The sequence below is a fragment of the Callithrix jacchus genome, chromosome 7, assembly GCF_049354715.1.
Source record: "Callithrix jacchus isolate 240 chromosome 7, calJac240_pri, whole genome shotgun sequence".
NCBI classification, from domain to species: domain Eukaryota; kingdom Metazoa; phylum Chordata; class Mammalia; order Primates; family Cebidae; genus Callithrix; species Callithrix jacchus.
Window position 1 is genome coordinate 89,278,279 of NC_133508.1, and position 16,939 is coordinate 89,295,217.

Here is a 16,939-nt window from a genome sequence, read left to right on the forward strand (position 1 = left end):
TCAGGAAGGGTATTAGTCTTTGAAGTGTGTCTGCCGGAGCCCTCACCTGCGCGAGGGCTTCTGGGAGGCGCAGGCTCGCCTTGCTCGCCCCTGGATCCCGGGAGAATGCCCCGGAAGGCATCAACCCTACGCCCCGCCCCCTCCGCCGGCCCACGTCACCGTCTCTGGGCCAGCGCGAACCATGGCCGGCTTGGTGGATTTCCAAAATGAGGAAGAGGTGAAGTCCTTTTTGGAGAACATGGAAGTGGAGTGCAACTACCATTGCTACCACGAGAAGGATCCGGACGGTGAGCGCTTCCAGCGCAGCCCGAGGACGCGTCAGGGAGGGGCGGGCCAGGAGAGGTTGGGTCTGCGACCTCGGAGAGGCTGGTGAAGGAATCGCGTGCTGGGCGGGAGACGGAGTCTGTGTATCGTGGTGATCGTGTGTGTTGGGAAGGGCAATGTGTCCTGCGAAGACCGAGCCTGGAGGCCGGGGCGGATAGGAAGAGACGTGCTGGGGCTTTTGGGTTAGGGACTGGGGATCCATCGGTGAACAGATAAAACTCCCTGCCCTCGTGGAGCTTGCATGCTAGTGCGGGGAGTCGAGCAATAAGCCTCAAGTAATCCATGAAATCGTGTTCCAAAGTAGTAAGAGCCGTGGAAAAAGGACTGGGGAAGGGTATCTGGAGGTCAGGAAGGGGCTTTTAAATCTAGTGATCAGGGAAGATCACTGAGAAAGTGGCATTTGAATAAAGCCTTGAAGAAGGTAATGGAGTGAACCATGCAGATCTTTGCTAGGCAAATAGATCTAGCAAAGAGGCCCTGAAGCACGAATGTGTCCCGTGTTTTTTTTTTTTTTTTTCTTACGAAGAGGCCCTCAAGCATGAATATGTGCCGTGTGTTGTGTGAACATTGAATTGACTTGAGAGTAGTAGGTGGATGGTGGTGACCAGAGGGGTCCACCCAGAGCAGCCAGTATCTTTGGGTGGTTTTCTTTCTGCTTTATTTTTGTGTTTTACATTTTCTTTCTTTTTTGAAATGGTATCTCACCATGTTGTTCAGGCTGGTCTGGAACTCCTGGGCTCAAGTGATCCTCCCGCCTTTGATTAATTACAGGCATTAACCACTGCTTACTGCCTACTTTTAAATTTTTTATTTGTTTTTATTGTTTGGAGACTGAGTCTCACTCTGTCACCCAAGCTGGAATGCAGTGGTGTGTTCTCAGCTCACTACAACCTCCACCTCCTGGGTTCAAGCAATTATGCCTCAGCCTCCTGAGTAGCTGGGATTACTAGTGCCCACCACCACGCTAATTTTTGTATTTTAGTAGAGACAAGGTTTCATCATGTTGGCCAGGCTGGTCTCAAACTCCTGACCTCAAGCAGTCCACCCACCTTGGTCTCCCAAAGTGCTGGGATTACAGGTGTGAGCCACTGCGCCTAGCCTTAAAAAAAAAAAAAAAAAAAAAAATTTATTTATTTTTTTCATATGCTGCTTAAACTGAATTTTTTTTTTTTTTTTTAAATAAAGGTCTGGTGTGGTGGTACAAGCCTGTAATCCCAGCTCTTTGGGAGGCTGAGGTGAGGCGGGAGGATCACTTGAGGCCAGGAATTCAAGACCAGTCTAGGCAACATGGTGAGACCCCATCTCTATTAAAACAAACAAACAAACAAAAAAGTGGAAGTGGCCCTACCTTCTAATAGCTTGCAGTCTAGTTTACAGAGATGACATAGCTATTCCTTGACGTTAATCATAACATAGACCATAACATAACCACGATATAAATAACATAGTCATGACAGAGTTGCTCTGCAGTATGATGAAGAACCTGGGGTTGTTCTTTGAGGGCTGGTCCATGTCCTAAGTGTAGAAAGAACTTAGAGGAATTGGGTTCACTAAGGAACAGGGTGGTTAGGGAAGACTTTGAGGGGAGGTCTGGAGGGCTAGGCAAGCATTGATTAAATGGAGGAGATGCTGGGAGAAGAAAGTGCTATCTTTTTTTTTTTGAGACGGAGTTTCACTCTTACCCAGGCTGGAGTGCAATGGCACAATCTCAGCTCACCACAGCCCTGTGCCTCCTGGGTTCAGGCTATTCTCCTGCCTTAGCCTCCTGAGTAGCTGGGATTACAGGCACATGCCACCATGCCCAGCTAATTTTTTGTATTTTTAGTAGAGACTGGGTTTCACCATGTTGACCAGGATGGTCTCGATCTCTTGACCTCGTGATCCACCCACCTCGGCCTCCCAAAGTGCTGGGATTACAGGCTTGAGCCACCGTGCCCGGCCCGAAAGTGCTATCTTTTGGAAAGTTGAAATCAGGATGTAGTAGTTTGAATTGGGAGTCTGGGCCTCAGTATGTCAGGGCTTGAATGCCAGGGTAAGGAATGTAGACTTTGCTCTCTAGGCAGTGGAGAGCAAAACATGTCTGAGAAGCAAGTTTGTAGTAGTGTACCTTGGAGAATATACAGGGCAATGTAATGGGGAAGGGTGGACGTATCAGAAGGACTGGCTGCAGCATTTTGGGAGACCTAAGAAGAGGCTGTAGTTACCATAGCAATTGGTGTAGTAGTTTCCTTGCATGTCACTCTCTTACCTGGCTAACTGAAATCGCCTTCTAATCTGTCCCTCTCTTTGCACTTTACTCCCTTAAAATCCATTTCTACTCACAGATAAACTGATACTTTAATTTTGTTATGTTAAATATTAGATTTTAAAATAACATGTTTGTTGTCAATGCCCAATCATATGCCCTCACACACTTAAATTCCTCCGTACTCACCCAGGCATATATGAACCTATATACCAGAGTAACCTTTTTTGGGGGAGGGGGTGGTGGTGGTGGTTGTTTGTTTTTGGTGGGGTTTTTTTTTTTGTTTGTTTTTTTGAGACAGGGTCTTACTCTGTTGCCCAGGCTGGAGTGCAGTGGTGCAATCTCAGCTCTCTTCAACCTCTGCCTCCCAGGTTCAAGCGTTTCTGCCCTAGCCTCCCAAATAGCTGAGATTACAGGCATGTGCCACCACACCTGCCTTTTGTTTATTTTCTGAGCCAGAGTCTTGCTCTGTTGCCCAGGCTTGTGTGCAGTGGCACAATCTCGGCTAACTGCAGCCTCCACCTTCTGGGTTTAAATGGTTCTCCTTCCTCAGCCTCCCGAGTAGCTGGAATTACAGGCGCCTGCCACCAAAACTGGATAATTTTTATATTCTTAGTAGAGACAGGGTTTCACCATGTTGGCCAGACTGGTCTCGAACTCCTGACCTCAAGTGATCCACTTGCCTTGGCCTCCCAAAGTGCTGGGATTACAGGTGTGAGCTGCCATGCCTGGCCTGAATCATACTACTTCTTTTCTTAAAACCCTCCAGTGGTTTACCATTTAAGTTGGAATAAAATCCTAACTCTATCCTATGTTCTACAAGGCCTGTGGCCTGGTCCCTACCTTCCTTCCTCATTTCTTGACCCTCCGGTTTGGTTCAGTCAGGTTGTACCTTACTCATGCCAAACTTATTCTTTTTCAGGTCTTTGTATTTACTGTTCCTTATGCCAGGACTTTGTGCTCCTGCCCATTTCATTGTCTTTTTATTTCATTTTTTATTTGAAATTTTTTCTCAAGTCCTTAGCCCACTCCCATTTCATTGTCTTTTTTTTTTTTTTTTTAAGAGATGGAGTCTCACTCTGTCACTCAGGATGGAGTGCAGTGGTGTGGTCTCGGCTCACTGCAACCTCCGCCTCATGGGTTCAAGCAATTCTCCTGCTTCAGCCTCCTGAGTAGCTGGGACTACAAGTGCTCACCACCACTCCTGGCTAATTTTTGTATTTTTAGTAGAGATGGGGTTTCGCCATGTTGGCCAGGCTGGTCTCAAACTCCTGACCTTGTGATCTGCCCACCTCGGCCTCCCAAAATGCTGGAATTACAGGCGTGAGCCACCATACCTGGCCTTCATTGTCTTTAAATACCTAGTGCTTTCTTGTTATTGAGGTCACAGTCCTTGGTGAGGCTCTCCCCAGTGGCCCAGTCTTTGTTAGCTATTCACCCAAAGTGGACAGCAAACAGTTACCATCCTATTTCAGTCATAGCATTTAGTTATTTATTTGTATAAATTTAAGGGGTACAAGTGCAGTTTTATTACATAAGTATATTGCCTGGTGGTGAAGTCTGGGCTTTTAGTGTAACTGTCATCCAAATAATGCACTTGTACCCATTAGGTAACTTCTTATCCCTCACCGCCCTCCCACCCTTCCCAGACTCCACTGTCTATTATTCCACCCTCTCTATGTCCATGTGTACACTTTATTTAGCTCCCACGTATAAGTGAGAACATGCAGTATTTGACTTTCTGTTTGAGTTGTTATAACATTTATTACTGTTTGAATAAATTTTGTTCATTTATTTACTTACTGTACTTCCTCCCCTAGAATGTAAAATTTAGGAGGGCAAATGAGTATATTCTCAGTATCTACTATGTCTGGTACATAGATGCATAGAGATGCTCTAATATTTGTTGAATGAAAATGAATGAGAGATACATGTTGTCACTGGGGGTGAAGAAGAGGGGAGAGATATTAAGGAGAGAGGTTTACTGGGACTGGGAGACTGCCAAGGAAGTGGAGCCTATTTCTGTAGAAGCTGCCATCTCAATTCTTTCTCTTTGGCTTTCACGTACCTACCCTGGCTGAGGAATTAGGTATAGTCATCACGCACCCTTTTTTTTTTTTTTGAGACAGAGTTTCAATGTTGTTACCCAGGCTGGAGTGCAATGGCATGATCTCGGCTCACTGCAACCTCCACCTTCTGAGTTCAAGCAATTCTCCTGCCTCAGCCTCCCGAATAGCTGGGACTACAGGTGCGCACCACCATGCCCAGCTAATTTTTGTATTTTTAGTAGAGATGGGGTTTCACCTTGTTGACCAGAATGGTCTCAATCTCTTGATCTCGTGATCCACCCGCCTCGGCCTCCCAAAGTGCTGGAATTATAGGCGTGAGCGACTGTGCCCGGCCCTCTTTTTCTTTTTTTAAGACAGAGTCTCCCTTTGTCACCCAGGCTGGAGTGCAGTGGTGCAATCTCGGTTCACTGCAACCTCCACCTCCCGGGTTCAAGCAGTTCTCCTGCCTTAGTCTCCTGAGTAGCTGGATTACACACCCAGCTAATTTTTTTTGTATTTTTCCACACCCAGCTAGTTTTGTTTTGTTTTGTTTTTTGAGATGGAGTCTTACTCTGTCACCAGGCTACAGTGCTGTGGCACAATCTCGGCTCACTGAAACCTCAGCCTTCCTGGTTCAAGCTATTCTTCCTCAGCCTCCCAAGTAGCTGGGATTATAAGCATATGCAACCATTCCTAGCTAATTTTTAATATTTTTAGTAGAGACAGGGTTTCACCACATTGTCCAGGCTGGTCTTAAACTCTGGACCTCAAGTGATCCTCCTGCCTCAGCCTCCCAAAGTGCTGGGATGTACTTGATAGTTCACGAGGTACCAAGCCTGGCTATAGCACCCTTTCCTTGCTGCTACAAAGACTAGCCTGTGAGCCCTTTAGGTTTTCACTGCTTTTACCGTTGAACTTCATGTGAGCTTCCAAAACTAGCAAAGTTTCAATCATGGAAGTCAGTGGGTATTTGGGCATGGCTGACAGGGAGCAGAGGGCTGGTGAGTGATGGAGCCCATGCAGGGGCTGAGGTCTTCCCAGGCTGTACATTTCTCAGTCCATGGCTATGAGGAGACAATGGCATTTGTAGAAATGGCTGAATACCACCTACATTCTTTGTGGTAAGGTCAGCTTGCCACACCTCAGGAGGATAGGGGCTGTCTTAAAAGATGTAGCCTGGCCTGCCACACCTGGGCTTGTCACACCCAAGCCCCCTACTGCGAAGCAGCATCCCCAGACATGAAGAACAGCCCTTCCCTCTCCTCGCAGGTTGCTATCGGCTGGTGGACTATTTGGAAGGGATCCAGAAGAATTTTGATGAGGCTGCCAAGGTGTTGAAGTTTAACTGTGAAGACAACCAGCACAGTGATAGCTGCTACAAACTGGGGGCCTACTATGTGACTGGAAAAGGTAAGGGGGGCCCGCTTTTCTGGTCCTCATCGTTGATAGCAGTGTTGGCTTCACAACTAAACTCCATGATGAGCTCTTTTGCAGTGGGACCTTGAAGGCATTGGGAAAGTGCATTGTAGGAAGATGGAGAGGTAGGAGTTCAGCAGAGTGATGGGGGGAAGAGCATAGCCTTTCAAGTTAGATAAACCTTAGGGAATGCTATTTGCAATTAGTGGGACCTTGAGCCAATCACTTCAACTCTGTGCCTCAGTTACATTACCTATAAATTGGAGGGAAATAGTACTTGCTTCATAGGATTGTGAGGATTAAATAGGATTGTATAGGAAAAGGCATCAGCATGTGCCTGGCACAGAGTAAGAGGTCAGTAATTGTTTACTGTCTTCCTTCTGTCTTTTCTCCTCATACTCTAATTGTAGTTATCACTGGTGTAGTGATTATATTATCTATTGCTAAATAACAGATCACCCCAGTAGTTTTCGTGGATCAGGAATTTAGGAGTGGTTTAGTGGGGGTACTTCAGGGTATCTCATGAGTCAAGACATTAATTAGCCAGGGAGCCACGGCTGTTGTCTTTGGAAGGCTTGACTGAAGTTGGAGTTTCCAATTCTAAGATGACTCACTCTGATGGCTGATAGCAGAGGCCTCTGTTCCTTACCAGCCGTTAGTGGGAGATTGTCATATCATCATGACATGATTCTCTTCATGGGCTGCTTGAGTGTCCTCATAACATGGCATCTGGCTTCCCCCAGAGTAAGTAATTCAAAGGAAAGAACAAGATAGAATCTGCAGTGTCTTCTATGACCTATCTTTGGAAGTTACACACTTTGTTTTTGTTTTTGTTTTTTTTCACATACTTTTCATTTCTATCACATATTTATTAGTTGTAGGCTACACTAAGGGAAAGGACTTAAATTCCACTTCTTGAATAGGAAGGAATATTAAAGAACTTATGGATTTATATAAACCCACCACAAGTAATAGGACCTTTGACAGGCAGCTTTCTTTCTTTTTCTTTTTTTTTTCTGGACAGGGTCTTGTTCTGTTTCTCAGACTGGAGTGCAGTGATATAATCATCTCACTGCAGCCTTGAGCTCCAGGTCTCAAGTAATCCTCCCCAGTAGCTGAAACTACAGGCACATGCCCCCATGCTTGGCTAATTTCTTTATTTTTTTGCAGAGACAGGATCTCACCAGGCTGGTCTCAAACTTCTGGCCTCAAGCAGTCCTTGCATCTTAGCCTCCCAAAGTGCTAGAATCAGGTGTGAGCCACTGCACTTGGCCAAAAATGTTTTTTTTTTTTTGAGACAGGGTACAGAGTGGAGTGCAGTGTGGCACAATCTCGGCTCACCGAAACCTCCACATCCCAGGCTCAAGCAGTTCTCCTGCCTCAGCCTCCCGAGTAGCTGGGATTAGAGGGGCATGCACCACTACCGCCCAGCTAATTTTTGTATTTTTAGTAGAGATGGGGTTTCACCATGTTAGCCACACTGGTCTTGAACTCCTAACCTCAAATGATCCACCTGCCTCAGCCTCCCAAAGTGCTGGGATTACAGTTGTAAGCCACCACACCCAGCCCAAGAATGTCTTTTTTTTTTTTGAGACGAAGTTTCGCTCTTGTTACCCAGGCTGGAGTGCAATGGCATGATCTTGGCTTACTGTAACCTCTGCCTTCTGTGTTCAAGCAGTTTTCCTGCCTCAGCCTCCCAAGTAGCTGGGATTACAGGCGTACACCACCACACCTGGCTAATTTTAAATTTTTTTAGTAGATGGGGTTTTACTATGTTGGCCAGGCTGGTCTCCAATTCCTGACCTCAAGTTATCTGCCAGCCTCAGCTTCCCAAGGTATTGGGATTATTGAGCCACTGTGCCTGGTCAGTCATATAATTTAATTGTACATTTAAAAGTAACTAAACGAGGGCTGGGTGTGGTGGCTCACGCCTGAGGTCAGGAGTTCAAGACCAGCCTGGCCAACATGGTGAAACCTTGTCTCTACTAAAAATACAAAAATTAGCCAGGCATGGTGGTACATACCTGTAGTTCCAGCTACTCGAGAGGCTGAGGAAGGAGAATCGCTTAAACTCAGGAGGCGGAGGTTGCTGTGTGCACCACTGCACTCCAGCCTAGGTGACAGAGCAAGACTATGTCTCAAAAAAAAAAAAGAGTATAATTGGACTGTTTGTAATATACAGGATAAACGCTTGAGGTGATTATTCACATTGTATACCTATATCAAAATATCTCATGTACCCTATAAATGTATATACCTACTATGCACACACAAAAAATTAGAAATTAAAAAAAAAGGGCCAGCCATGGTGGCTCACACCTGTAATGCCAGCCCTTTGGGAGGCCCAGTTAGGCAGATTACTTGAGCTCAGGAGTTAGAGACCAGCCTGGTCAACATGGCAAAACCCCGTCTCTACGAAAAATACAAAAATTATCCAGGTATAGTGGTTTGTGCCTGTGGTCCCAGCTATTTGGGAGGCTGAGGCAGGAAAATCGCTTGAGCCTGGGCGGGCAGAGGTTGCAGTGAGCCGAGATTGTGCCATTGCACTCCAGGCTGGGCAACAGGAGTGAAACCCTGTCTCAAAAGCCAAAAACAAAACTTCAAAAAACTACATGGAAGCAAAAGGACAAAGGATGGAAATGTGGTAAATGAAAATATGCTATTGAAAGGCTCCTAGGTTATATGTGAAATGGTATAATGTTAATTCATGGTAGATTGTGATAAGTTAAGGATGCATATTCTAATCACTAGATAAACTAGTAAAAAGACAAGTATAACTAAGAAATCAATGATGGAAATGAAATGGAATATTAGAAATATGCAAAAGAAGGAAAAGAGAAGAACAGAACAGAAACATTTAGGGCAGATGGGAAACAAAATATGACTTAAACCCAGCTTTATTAGTAATTACATTAAATGTAAGTAAACACTCCAATAAAATGCAGAGATTGTCAGGCTGCATATAAAAACAGATGCAGCTGTATATTCTCTAAATATAAAGGAATTATACTCTCAAAACCAAAAAAATGCAAGGGATATAGAATCTATGAGCTTTCCTTAAAAAAATTTATCTGATAACCAATAAACAGTTGAATCAAATAATTCAGGAATGGTGAAGCTCTTATGAAAAGACTGGTGATGAATAGGATCCCTCTTTTTTTTTTTTTTTTTTTTTTTTTTGAGATGGAGTCTTGCTCTGTTGCCCAGGCTAGAGTGCAGTAGCACAATCTTGGCAGCCTCCGCCTCCCAGGTTCAAGTGATTCTCCTGCCTCACCCTCCTGAGTAGTTGGGGTTACAGGTACATGCCATCACACCCGGCTAATTTTTGTATTTTTAGTAGAGATGGGATTTCACCATGTTGGTCAGAGTGGTCTCGAACTCCTGACCTCGTGGTCTGCCTGCCTGTAATCCCAAAATGCTGGGATTACAGGTGTGAGCCACCTCGCCCGGCCATTTTTTTTTAAGGCCAGAGTGCTCTGTCACCCAGACTGGAGTACAATGTTATGATCTTGGCTCACTGCAGCCTCTGCCTCCCAGGTTCAAGTGATTCTTCTGCCTCGGCCTCCCAAGTAACTGGGATTACAGGCACATGCCACCATGCCTGGCTAATTTTTGTACTTTTAGTAGAGATAGGATTTCACCATGTTGGCCAAGTTGGTCTCAAACTCTTGACTTAAGGTGATCCGCCTGTCTTGGCCTCCCAAAGTGCTAGGATTACAGGCGAGAGCCTGGCCAAGCAGAATCCATTGAAAATGAATATTGGGCTAATTAGGATTACTGAGCAGAAAATAAGTGATATTTTATGGCATAAAAACATAACTAACATTTACAGCACTTATTACTTACCAGGTTCTTTGTAATAATATATATAAGCTTCTAACATATGCAGTAAATACTATTGTTCTTCTTTTACACACGAGAAAACCGAGGCTCATAGAGTTTAAGGTAACTTCCCTGAGGTCACCCAGCTAATAAGAAATGAGACTAGGACTGTAACTCAGATTTTCTGGCTGCAGAGGCCAGACTTCATTAACCACTGTGCTGTGCTGTCTCCCTATGTTGAAGTAGTGTAACTGAGAAAGCAGGAGGTAGCAGAGGAGAGATGGAAGGATGAGGTGTCAATCCCCACAGACTACCTTGGTTGCAAAACGGTATTCTGTTTAAAATTTAGTTTATGGTTTTGGTTTTTGGGTTTTTTTGAGACAGTCCCACTCTGTTGCCCAGGCTGAAGTACAGTGGCTCAATTTTGGCTTACTGCAGCCTCTGCCTCCTGGGTTTAAGCGATTCTCCCACCTCAGCCTCCTAGTAGCTGGGATTCCTGATGTGCGCCACTGTGCCTGGCTAATTTTTGTATTTTTAGTAGAGACAAGGTCTCTCCATATTGGCCAGACTGATTGAACTCCTGGCTTCATGTGATCTGCCCTCCTTGTCCTCCCAAAGTGCTGTGTGATTATAGGCGTGAGCCACTGTGCCTGGGCCATTTTAATTTTTTAAACTAAATTTTAGGCCAGGTGCAGTGGCTCACTTGAGCCCAGGAGGTGGAGGCTGCAGTGAGCCAAGATTGTACCACCGCACTCCAGCCTGGGCAACAGAGTGAGACTCTGTCAAACGAACGAACGAACGAACGAATGAATGAATGAATGAATGAATGAATGATTCGGCCCAGAGCTGTGGCTCACGCCTGTAATCCCAACACTTTGGGAAGCTGAGGTGGGCAGATCACAAGGTCAGGAGTTCCAGACCAGCCTGACCAACATGGTGAAACCCCATCTCTACTAAAAATACAAAAATTAGCCTGGTGTGTTGGTGGGCGCCTGTAATCCCAGCTACTCAGGAGGCTGAGACAGGGGAATCGCTTGAACCTGGGAGGTAGAGGTTGCAGTGAGCCAAGATCGTGCCGTTGCACTCCAGCCTGGATGACAAAGTGAGACTCCATCTCAAAATAAATAAATAAATAAATAAATAAAAAGAAAATAAAAATGATTCTAACCTTTTAATGTTTTTTCTAAACTCTTCACAACCCTAGTGACTCATTTAGGAAATTTCTCTGTGGGGAAGAAATACTAATTTGTAGGTCAGCAGTTTCCTTAGTTTTGCTGCTGTTTGTTTTCTTCTGATAAATTCAAGTAAAATCAAAGTTAAATTTTTTTTTTTTTTTTTTAATTTTTTATTGGATTTTAGGTTTTGGGGTACATGAGCAGAGCATGCAAGACAGTTGCGTAGGTACACACATGGCAGTGTGCTTTGCTTTTCTTCTCCCCTTCACCCACATTTGGCATTTCTCCCCAGGCTATCCCTCCCCACCTCCCAAATTTTTTACTTACAAGTAGCATCTGTGATGCAATTTTTTCAAATACTTCTATCTAGCATCCATTTAGCCAGCCAGCATTTAATCTGAACACATACTACAGAGATGACTGGAATGGTGTTCACTTAATGATAATGATGGTTATTTCTAGGTGGTCGATTTGGAATGGTTACTTAAAAGAGTAATGTTAAAATGTTTATATTTTCAAGATTGAGTAATGGTACATGGGGATTTGAAGTTTTGTACACATACACACATATATACACACAAACAACTAAAAAAAGTGAGCCCTGCCACCACTTCTACTTAGCTATTTGATAGTGATTTCTCATTGGTTTTTTTCTTTGAGACGGAGTTTCGCTCTTGTTACCCAGGCTGGAGTGCAATGGCTCGATCTCGGCTCACCGCAACCTCTGCCTCCTGGGTTCAGGCAATTATCCTGCCTCAGCCTCCTGAGTAGGGTTTCATCATGTTGACCAGGATGGTCTTGATCTCTTGACCTCATGATCCACCCGCCTCGGCCTCCCAAAGTGCTGGGATTACAGGCACCTCATGTTTTTAAGATTAAATTCAGGGGTCCTTAACATGACTCTGCATGATCTGGTCCCAGCCTGCCTGCCTTTCCCTGTACTTTTCTTCCATGCTCTTTTCACAGTTAAAATCATCCTTTTTTTTTTTTTGAGACAGGGTCTCACTCTGTTGCCAAAGCTGAGTGCAGTGGCTCTGTCACAGCTTACAGTAGCCTTGACCTTCTGGGCTCAAGAGATCTTTCCACCTTAGCCTCCTGAGTGGCTGAGCTATTTTTGATTTTTTTGTAGAGATGGGGTCTGGCTACGTTACCCAGGCTAGTCTCAAATTCCTGGATGCAAGCGATCCTCCTGCCTTGGCCTCCCAAAGTGCTGGGATTACAGGCCTGAGCCACCATGCCCAGTGAAAATCATACATTTATTTGTATTGTTATTTATTTATTTAGAGGTAGGGTCTTGCACTGTTGCTCAGACTAGAGTTCAGTGGCATAAAACTCCCAGGCTTAAGCAGTCCTCCTGCCTCAGCCTCTCCAGTAGCTGGGACTATAGACTGGTTTCCCTATGACTGGCTAATTTTAATTTTTTTATAGAGACAGTCTCATTATGTTGACCAGGCTGATCTTGAACTCCTGGCCTCCTGAGATTTTCCTGCCTGGGCCTCTCAAAGTGCTGGGACTACTGGCCACCATGCCTAGCCTGTATTGTTATTTAAAGTCTGTCTCATTAGCCCATAAGACAGGTCTCATTAGGCCACAAGAACAGGACAGTGTCATTTGTTCCCCAGGACCCAGCACAGCAATTGGCAACTATTCACTATACAATTGTCCCTCATTATCTGTGGGAAATTGGTTCCAGGACCCTCACTTCATTCTGCCACAGATTAGGAAGTCTGATGATGCTCAAGCCCCTCATATAAAATGGCATAGTATTTGCATATAACCCTACCCATATCCTCCTGTGTATTTTATTTTATTTTTTGTTTATTTGTTTGTTTTGAGGCGAAGTCTTGCTTAGTCACCCAGGCTGGAATGCAATGGCACAATCTTGGCTCACTGCAACCTCCGCCTCTTGGGTTCAAGCGATTTTCCCGCCTCAACTTCCCAAGTAGCTGGGATGACAGGTACCTACCATCATGCCCAGATTAGTTTTGTATTTTTGTAGAGATGGTGATTCACCTTGTTGGCCAGGCTGGTCTTGAACTCCTGATCTCAGGTGATCCGCCACCTTGGCCTCCACACCCAGCCTCCTACGTATTTTTAAATTAATTGCTTAGAACAAGGGTGTTCAATCTTTTTGCTTCCCTGGGCCACACTGGAAGAACTGTCTTGGGCCTTACATAAGATACACTAATGATAGTTGATGAGCTAAAAAAGAATCACAAAACAAATCTCGTAGAGTGCGTGTGGTGGCTCACGCCTGTAATCCCAGCACTTTGGGAGGCTGAGGCGGGTAGATCACCTGAGGTCGGGAGTTCGAGACCGCCTTAACCAACATGGAGAAACCCCGTCTCTACTAAAAATACAACAAATTAGCCAGGTGTGGTGGTACATGCCTGTAATCCCAGCTACTCTGGAGGCTGAGGCAAGAGAATCGCTTGAACCCAGGAGGCAAAGGTTGCAGTGAGCCGAGATCGCACCATTGCATTCCAGCCTGGGTGACAAGAGTGCAACTTCATCTGAAAATAAAAATAAAAATAAAAATCCATAATGTTTTAAGAAAGTTTATGAATTTGTGTAAAGCCGCATTCAAAGCCATCCCACATTCAAAGCCATCCCTTGACTTAGAATATCTAATAACAATGTAAATAGTAAGTAAATAATTGTTATATTTTAAATATTTTGTATTTTTAAATTGTATTGTTATTTTTTCCCCTAATACTTTTGATGTGTGGTTGATTGAACCCATGGATATGGAGGGCCCACTGTATGTTTAGGTTAATGAACATTTAAGTGCTTGTAATATGCCATGTTCTCACTGTAACCCGATGAGGTTGATATTATCATTCCCAGTTTTCACCTCCTTTACCTGTTAGAGTTTCCTAATAAGATATCATTTGAACAAACAATTCCATGACTGAGAAAGCTAGAAGGCCTGTGCACTATGTCAGGCTACCTTGCATGCTGCCTGAGCTCATAGTATGTACATTTGTTTTTTCATTTTGAGATAAGGTCTTGATCTGTCGCCCAGGCTGGTCTTGAATTCCTGGCCTCAAGCAATCATTCTGCTCGAAGTCCTAGAATTCCAGATGTGAGCCACTGTGCCCAGCCTTACACTTTATTCAGGAATTGTTGCTGGCCAGGTGTGTTGGCTCATGCCTGTAATTCCAGCACTTTGGAAGGCCAAGGTAGGAGGGTCACTTGAGTTCCAGAGTTTAAGACCAGCCTAGACAACATAGTGAGATCCTGTCTTTACAAAGAAATTTAAACATTAGCTGGGCATGGTGGTGTGTACCTGTAGTCCCAGCTGCTTGGGGAGGCTGAGATGGGAGGATTGCTTTAGCCTGAGAGGTTGAGGCTGCAGTGAGCTGTGATCATGCCACTGCACTCCAGCCTGGGTAACAGAGCAAGACTCTTCCTCCAAAAAAAAAAAAAAAAAGTTGTTTGCTGACTTTGACCTGAGACATTTAGGTTCTGCCCTGGCTTGGGTTTATTTTTTCCTGCTTTCCTTCCTCTCAGGTGGTCTGACCCAGGACCTGAAAGCTGCTGCCAGTTGCTTTTTGATAGCGTGTGAGAAGCCCGGAAAGAAGTCTTTAGCAGCATGTCACAACGTTGCTCGCCTGGCACATGATGGACGGGTTAATGAGGATGGCCAGCCTGACCTGGGGAAGGCCAGGGACTACTACACAAGGGCCTGTGATGCTGGTTATGCCTCCAGCTGCTTCAACCTCAGTGCCATGTTCCTGCAGGGTGCCCCTGGCTTTCCCAAGGACATGGACCTGGCATGTAAATACTCCATGAAAGCCTGTGACCTCGGTCATTTCTGGGCCTGTGCCAATGCCAGTCGCATGTACAAACTGGGGGATGGCGTCGAAAAGGATGAGGCCAAGGCTGAGGTGCTAAAAAATCGAGCCGAGCAGCTACACAAAGAACAGCAGAAAAGTGTCCAATCCTTAACATTTGGATAAAGTGGCCCAATCTCCCTCCCAGGCAACAAGCAGCTTGAGGCTGGCAGCTCCTATTTCTGAAGACTGATGCAGCCCTTGAAGGTCAACCTACTGGAGCAGGAAAAGTTGGCACTTGAATTTGTAGCTCCACTCACATAGATCCATTGCTCCAGCTGCTGGGGTGTAGCCCATAATGTTTATTTCAGTCAGTACTCCTTTGTCTGGGTGTTCTGTGAAGACAGCCATGTTTATGGGGGTCTTAGTTTTCAAGCTCTGGAAACTCTGAAAAATAGGAGCAAAGTAGAGAGCCCTAGAGATTGGTGGTAGGGAGGGGAGGATAGCAGGAAGTTGGAAAAATTAGCAGTCCCAGGGCCTGAAGGAATCAGCCATCTTCATTATCAATATTTTGGTTAGGAGGGCTTGAAAATCAGAATGTATCTTGGTTTACGTAATTGAGGTCTTAAAGAACTAAGAACAGTTAAATAGTCACGACTGCCACCCTCTAAGTTACATAATCATTGGTGTGGGCTTCATTTTGCCTTTAGAGTCACATCTTTCAGTAAATTCACAGAGATCTGGAGGGACATGCAACATACAGCTTAAAGGCTGTTATGATTCAGGGTTGCTGAGGAAGATGAAACATCAACCTGCCATTGGCTACAAGACACATTGGAGTTAAAAATTAGCACCTCCAGTGTAGTCACATGGCACTGCCCATCATGCTGAGGGAGTAGATTTTTCCCAAGGCAGCTTCAGTTAGGAGTTTGTAAGCAAGGACTTTGTGACACATTTGTCCCCTGGAACTGAGCCTTTTTAACTGTCCCTGTGAATAAACAATTTTGAGTGACCTACAATTTGTGTTAATTAGTGTTCTTTCCAGATTCCAGTAACATAGAGAATGGTTGTGCCTTTTAGTAACATTTGCTTTTTCTGTTATCTCCCGAGCTTGTCACCAGGGGGTGAGCTTGTCATTTCTATGCTGATAACAATACCATTCCATCTGTCATGTTTTAGGCTTCCGTTTTGCAGCCGTCTTGGAAGGAAGGCTTGCTGTGTGAATGAAGGTTTGTGAGCACAGTAACCAGCTTCTTAAGTTGATAAAGGAGAGGGACTTTCCCAATGTCCAGAGAGGAGGTTTCAAAAGACATCAAGTTCATTTTTTTTAAATGTAAAGTAGCTTTTGGTGTGCGTAAACTAGGTCAGGCCAGGCGTGGTGGCTCATGTCTGTAATCCCTGCATTTTGGGAGGCTGAAGCAGGCAGATCACTTGAGGTCAGGAGTTTGAGATCAGCCTGGCCAACATGGCAAAACCCCTGTCTCTACTAAAAATACAAAAATTAGGCATGGTAGCAGGTACCTGTAACCCCAGCTACTTGGGAGGCTGAGGTAGGAAATCGCTTAAACCTTGGAGGCAGAGGTTGCAGTAGGGTGAGATTACACCACTATACTTCAGCCTGGGTGACAGAGCAAGACTCTGTCTCAAAAACAAAACAACAAACAAAAATTGTAGCTTAACAAACATGAAAAAATGTTCAACATCATTAATCAGGGAAATAAATGCAAAGCAAAACCACAATGAACTCTTAAAATTCAACAGTAAAAAAACAACCTGATTGAAAAAAAAAAAAACGCCAAAACCCATAACATATCTCAGCAAAAAAAGATATACAGGTGGCAAATAAGCATATGAAAAGACGTTCCATATAACATGTCATCAGGAAAATGCAAGTTAGAACAACAGCGAGACCAATATACAACTATTAGAATGGCCAAAATCCAAAACACTGACAGCATGAAATTCTGGGAAAGGTGGAACACCCAGAACTCTTATTTCTTGCTGGTGGGAATGCAGGATGGCACAGCCACTTTGGAAGACAGTTAAGCAGTTTCTTACAAAAACTAAGCAAACTCTTACCATGCCATCAAGCAATCTTGCTCCTTGGTATTTACCTGAAGGAATTGAAAACAT

General features: G+C 44.6%; 1 protein-coding gene across 1 annotated transcript; it reads left to right on the forward strand.

Annotated features, from left to right (window-relative positions):
* The first annotated feature begins 166 nt into the window (after window positions 1-166).
* On the forward strand, window positions 167-15,825 carry COA7 (cytochrome c oxidase assembly factor 7). Its single transcript, XM_002750827.6, has 3 exons — window positions 167-287; window positions 5,887-6,027; window positions 14,544-15,825. The coding sequence occupies exons 1-3, from the start codon at window positions 182-184 to the stop codon at window positions 14,990-14,992; spliced, it is 696 nt and encodes a 231-aa protein (XP_002750873.1). The 5' UTR covers window positions 167-181; the 3' UTR covers window positions 14,993-15,825.
* Window positions 15,826-16,939: the final 1,114 nt, after the last annotated feature.

Bases quoted from the DNA above. Each gene is read 5' to 3' on its own strand.
- COA7 (XM_002750827.6), top strand. From the start codon at position 182: ATGGCCGGCTTGGTGGATTTCCAAAATGAGGAAGAGGTGAAGTCCTTT. The intron at 288-5,886 runs GTGAGCGCTTCC...CTCTCCTCGCAG, and splicing joins CCACGAGAAGGATCCGGACG to GTTGCTATCGGCTGGTGGAC. The intron at 6,028-14,543 runs GTAAGGGGGGCC...CCTTCCTCTCAG, and splicing joins CTACTATGTGACTGGAAAAG to GTGGTCTGACCCAGGACCTG.